The sequence below is a fragment of the Antechinus flavipes genome, chromosome 4 (assembly GCF_016432865.1).
Source record: "Antechinus flavipes isolate AdamAnt ecotype Samford, QLD, Australia chromosome 4, AdamAnt_v2, whole genome shotgun sequence".
In the NCBI taxonomy this organism is placed as follows: Eukaryota; Metazoa; Chordata; class Mammalia; order Dasyuromorphia; family Dasyuridae; genus Antechinus; species Antechinus flavipes.
In genome coordinates, this window is record NC_067401.1 from 80827758 (window position 1) to 80833757 (window position 6000).

The 6000-nt window shown below is 43.0% G+C and overlaps 1 protein-coding gene across 2 annotated transcripts in view; it reads right to left on the reverse strand.

The window, feature by feature from the left end:
• The window catches only part of LIN9 (lin-9 DREAM MuvB core complex component), an 83913-nt gene extending 80526 nt beyond the window's left edge, over positions 1 to 3387 (reverse strand). Inside the window, exon 1 of one of the 2 annotated variants that reach the window (XM_051993415.1) lies at positions 3237 to 3387. In XM_051993415.1, coding sequence (XP_051849375.1) covers positions 3237 to 3315 — 79 coding nt within the window. In that variant the 5' untranslated portion in view covers positions 3316 to 3387. The remainder of the gene's footprint in view (positions 1 to 3236) is intronic. The other variant, XM_051993414.1, reaches the window with a different exon arrangement.
• Positions 3388 to 6000: the final 2613 nt, after the last annotated feature.

A 6000-nucleotide genomic window follows, 5' to 3' on the forward strand; every position in this document is an offset into this window, starting at 1 on the left:
CACAGAAATTAATATTTGGTACTTAAAGAAATCAAGCAGCACTCCAAATACAAATACAGAGGCTCAGTCTTTTATTTAATTTTTGATGGTAAATGTTAAGTATGATTAGCTGGGCAACTCAGCAGATAGACTATATAGAAGAAATCAAGAACTCATCCTACTGAGTTCAAAACTGGCCTCACAACACTTATTGTATGACATTGGGCAAGTCATTTAACCCTATCTGACTCAGTTTCCTCATCTGTAAAAGGAGCTGGAGAAGGAAATAGCAAACCATCCCAATATTTTTGCCAAGAAAACCCCAAATGGGGTCACAGAGTGTTGGACATGAGGGAACAATGACAAAAATTAGCTGCCAGAATGATACTTTGGATGAAATTAGAAGTAAAGGAGCAGCTTGGTGGCACAGTGGATAGAGTACCAGTTCTGAAATCAGGAGGACCCGAGTTCAAATCTTAACACTTAACACTTCCTAGCTGTGTGACCCTAAGCAAGTCATTTAACCCCAATTGCCTCAGCAAAAAATAAAAAATAAAAAATAACAATTAAATTTTAAATTTTTTTTGAAAAGTAAAAGACTATATTGAGAAACACAGGCAGACACCAGGGGAGAGTGTGGAATTCTACATTAATTCATAATTATAAATGATACTGAAGAAATCTAAATTTTTCAGCTGAATCTTTTACATTGATTTAGTATTACTTTCATTAATTTTATGTGTAATCAATAACAATCAACTAAGAGGTCTATTAAAAAAAACAAATGTGTGCTCCAAATTGCCTATGTCACTTATCAGATAGTACCTCACATTATATATATAGTCTTTTCAGTTAGATTGTAAACACCTTAAAGTCAAGAAAGGCATGGAAACAGCATTAGCTTATGCTGTAGGACTTTAGAACTAGAAGGAACTTTGGTGATCTAGTCCAATTCCCTCACTTCACAGATAAAGAAAGCTTCAAGTTCTTCAAGTCAAAAGACTGGCACTCATAAAATTTAGAGTTCCTATAAAGATCTGACCAATGTCCTCCAATTAGAAGGCGGTCAAATTCCACCAATGTTTCATATAGAACTGTTTTTCCTATATGAATCTAAGTTACTCTGGTTTTTAATCTTGACTCAAACTACATTATCCATAATATAGTATGTATATATTTATAATGTGTGTGTGCGCGCGCGCGCGCGCTTTTAACAATTTCTTTTCCAGTTACTTCTCTGACTACTATTGGTAGAAGTCAAAAGATCTGGGTTCAAGGTCTTACTTGGCTACTAACTGCTTAGGTGACCTAAGCATGTCACTTTATCTCAGGGCCTCAGTTTCCTTGCCTGTAAAATTAAAGAACTGACTAAGCTGCCCTTCAGCTCTGAATGCCCATGATTCTATGATGAAGAACTAGGCTTTATTCCTCTTTGCATCCCACTCTAGCAGTATGAGTTGACATATATTAGGTGTTCAATATACATTTATCTACTGAACACATAAAATGAAAACACACCAATTAATTTAATCCAAATGGAAATAGGTCTCATTTTCAGCAGATATATATGTGTACATACACACATATATATATATACATATATGTACATAGAGAGAAAAGCAAATTAATAACCATATAGACTTGTGACTAAAAAGAAAAATAGCAGTGAGGATACCATTTTTAGAGAAAAATGTATTTTTTCAGATGATAAAAATTCCCTTTTTATTAGATTATCTGAATTACAATGAAAACCTGGCAATGCAGATCATATATTGAAACAAGGATCTACAAAAAAGTACTTTGACAATGTCATAAGGATTTTTCTGTAGTGATTTTAAAACCTCTGCTGACATTAATACATATCTTTACTCATTTGACTTTTTGATAACATTTTTGTGGAGTTAATTCACAGAACTATGTGTGGCCTTATCTATAAATACATAAAGAACTAAGGGTCCACCCAAAAAAAAAAGATGTTTAACAGTTTCTTATTCCTTACACCCAACTTCCTTGTACACTATGAGCTTTTACCAGTGATTGAGACTATATCATCTCTAATTTATCCTGCGGACAGCTTGTTTGTTCACAATTGTTTGCATATTGTCTGGAACAGACTATGAGCTCCTAGAGAGTGGGGACTCTTGTTTCTTTGTATCCTACTCTTAGCAAAGTGCCTGGCACATGGTGAGTGCTTAATATATCCTAACTGATTCACATTTAAAAAAAAAAAAAAGTCCCTCAAGAATTGTAACAAACTAAATTGATGATGTATATCCACATCATCAATATATCAGCATATCAACACTGCTCATTTACAAAGGGATTTGTGAATCAAACCTGCCTATTTCAATATGTGAAGTACACTAGGTCCCTTAGGTAGTTAGCTTTTTATAGCTACTCCATTAGAAGTATGCATAAATAGCGTGAATGTGTATACTTCACTAAACACAAATATGTCTGGGCTTAACTCAACTGCACGAAGTGAACACGATCACCTGCATGAAGATACAATGTGGCTGTCACATATGCCCTGCTGGCCAGGTCTGTATGTTGACATAGAACTCTGGGAGTCTTCCCTACGGACCCACGTACACACAGCGGGGCTCCTGGGATGAGGGTAGGTGAGGGGCTGTCTAGACACCTGTGTCACCTGGGGAGGGCATCGAGGGTACACCCAGGAGAAGGGGCAGGGGCCCTGACACGGAAATGTTTCCATAAGGTGGCCACCCCACCCGGGCTGCTATAGGGGAGCGGGAGGGAGCCCGCAGGGAGGAGACACGGGTGGCTGAAGACACCAGGATGGGGGCCGGGGCAAGATGCGGGGTGAGGGGGCCTGAACAGGGGCAGCGTCCACCGGCCGCCCCAGCCCGACCTTGCCCTGGCCCCGGGACCAGAGACTTCCATAACTACGTCTTCGGAGACTGCCTCCAGGAATGCCCCCGCACTCCCCGGTCCAGGGCCCCGGCCAGAGTGAGAGGGGGAGGGGGAGGGAGGCCGCTAGCCCGGGCTCCGGGGCTTTCGGTTTCCGGCCCCGGCGCTCTCACAACAACACAACCCAACACCCAGAGACACCATAACAAAGGCGGAGACGGCAGCGGCGGTAACCCCAGGGTGCGGGGAGGGCGGCGGGTCCGGCAGCCGCACGCCCGTCGGGCGCGGGGCAGGGCCCCCACGCCCCCCGTCCGGGCCCGGGCAGCCCCGAGGCGGGCAGCCGGCGGGGAGGAGGGGGAGGGGGGGCGATTAGAGGTGCTACTCACTCTCATCAGGCAACTGGTCGAGCTCCGCCATCTTGAATGAGCCGCGCCGCTTTTTCAAAGGCTGCCCGCCGCGGTGCATTGTGGGGCGGAAAGAGCCTTTGCGAGGGAGGTTCGAATGCGGGAGCTCACTCGCTCTCCCGCTCGCCCTCTCCCTCCCTCCCTCCCCGGGCTCCCCCGGCTCGCGGCCTGGCCCGCGCGCGCGGGGACACCCCGGCGCTGCGCAAAGGGCGCGCAGGCGGGCGCGCGGGGGCTCGCGCCAGCCCGGGGAAATGAAGAGGGGGAGGGGGCAGGAAAGCGGAGCCCGCGGCGTTAGCCCGCCCGCCGGCCCAGGGCCGAGGTGTCCCGGAGCCCCCTCAACCCGGCCCCACGCTGCAGCTGCGGGCGCAGCTAAAGAATCGGGAGGTGGCGGAGAGAGGGAAGAAGGGTAGCAAAAGGGAACAGACCTGGCGGCCCGGGGCCGAGGATGCCCCACTACAAGTCTACGTTTCTGTGCAGGTGGCCTGGCCTGCTTGGGACCTCCCCCATTTACACCGCCCGCCCCACTCCTCCCCTGGCAGCTAAGCCTGATCCTGTTTACGCCTCAACTTCCTCCTGCTCGCCTCCCCTCCCCCCCACGGGATAGGGCCGGAGAAGGAGGGAGGGAGGGAGGAGATGACGGCTCCGGTGACACCCGGATGGCTCTGGCTTTGTTGCTGCAAGCCCCGGTGTCTCCTTAATGACAGGTGGCCCGAAGCGCTTCCTGCCCCCAACTGTGCGCACCTCCTCCCCAATCGGCGCTCTTAAAGAGCACGGGATCGAGACTCGGGCGTCTGCGTGTGAGACCTGGCGCAGGTCCAGGCTACCTGTGCGATCTTCCGCTGGGCGGCCTCGCATTTATCTTGAAAACAGGCACAGAAGCTAGATAGGGCATCTAACCAAGAAATCTGGGAACTTAGGTTTGTTTTCATTGTTTTGATAACTTTCAGTATAACTGGTTTCCTTTGTAACATTTTATTTTATGCAATAAAATTTTTTTTCTTCTCAACTTTCTATATAAATGGTTTCATTTGCAACATATGCAGTAATATTTTTTCTTGGAAACTTTCAATATAATTTATTTCTTTCATAACATTTTATTTTATGCGATAAGTTTTTCCTCCCCTTGGAAACTGAATGATTGATACCCATCAATTGGGGAGTGATTAAATTAATTGCGGTATATGATTATAATGCAGTACTATTGGACAATAAGAAATGTTGAGCAGGATGGTTTCAGAAAAATCTGAAGACATATAAACTGATGCAAACTGAATTGAATAAAACAAGGAGAACATTGTACACAGTAATAACAATATTGAAATAATGATCAACTGTGAAAGCTCTATTCTGATCAATACATTAAGCGAGGACAATTCGAAAGAATTTATGTTGAAAAATGCTACCCAGTTCCAGAGAGAAAACTGATGGTTTCGAAGTGCAAACTGAAGCATATTATTTTTCACTTTTTTTCTTGGAATTTTTTTTCCCAACATGGCTAATATAGAAATGTTTTGCATGACTTCACATGTATAATGAGTGTCATATTGCTTATCTTCTCAAGGGATGTGTGAGGGCGTTGGGGGAAGGCCTGAAGTTGGAGAGAATTTGGCACTTTTTTTTTTAATGTATATTAAAAATAATTTTATTTTTAAAATAAATTTAAATAAAAAATTTAAAAGAATAGCTTTTTATTTTCAAAATACATGCAAAGAAGTTTTGCAAAACCCTGTGTTCCAAATTTTTCTCCCTTCTTTCCCCTCTTCCCCCTCCCCTAGGCAGCAAGTAATCCAGTAAAGGTTAAATGTGTGCAATTCTTCTAAACAGATTTCCACATTTATCATGTTGCACAAGAAAAATCTAATCAAAAAGGGGAAAAAAAATAAGAGGAAAAAAAGAAGCAAACAACAAAAAAAGTAAAAATACTGTTGTGTTCCATATTTAGTCCCCATAGTCCTCACCTTGGATGGAGATGGCTCTCTCCATTACAAGTCTATTAGAATTGGCCTGAATCAACTAGTTGTTAAAAAAGAACCAAGTTCACCAGAATTGATATCACACAATCTTGTTGTGTACAATATTCTCTTATTTCTCTTTGTGTACAATGTTCTCACTTCACTTAGCATCAGTCTCTCCGGGCCCTTCTGAAATCAGTCTGTTCATCATTTCTTATAGAATAATAATATTCCATTACACTCATGTATATAATTTATATATTCAAATGTATGTATATAACTTATAATGTAGATAACTTATTCAGCTGTTCTCCAACTGGTGGGCATCCACTCAATTTCCAGTTCCTAGCCACTACAAAAAGGACTGCTTAAAAACATTTTTTGCACATGTGGGTCTTTTTCCCTTTTTTATGATCCCTTTGAGATACAGACCCAATAGAGACCCTGCTGGGTATGCACAGTTTGATAGCCCTTGGGCATAACTCTAAATTGCTCTCCAGAATGGTTGGATCAGTTCAGGACTCTACTCACAATGTGTTAGTGTCCCAATTTTCCCACATCCACCAGAATATATCATTATCTTTTCCTGTCATCTTAGTCACTCTGAGAAGTGTGTGGTGGTACCTCCAAGTTGTCAATTTGCCTTGACAATAGTGATTTAGAGCATTTTTTCATGTGACTAGAAATGGTTTTAATTTTTCTGTCTGAAAATTGTATATTCGTGTCCTTTATTTATCAACTGAAGAATGGCTTGTGTTCTCATAAATTTGAGTCAATTAAAATTAATTCAATTA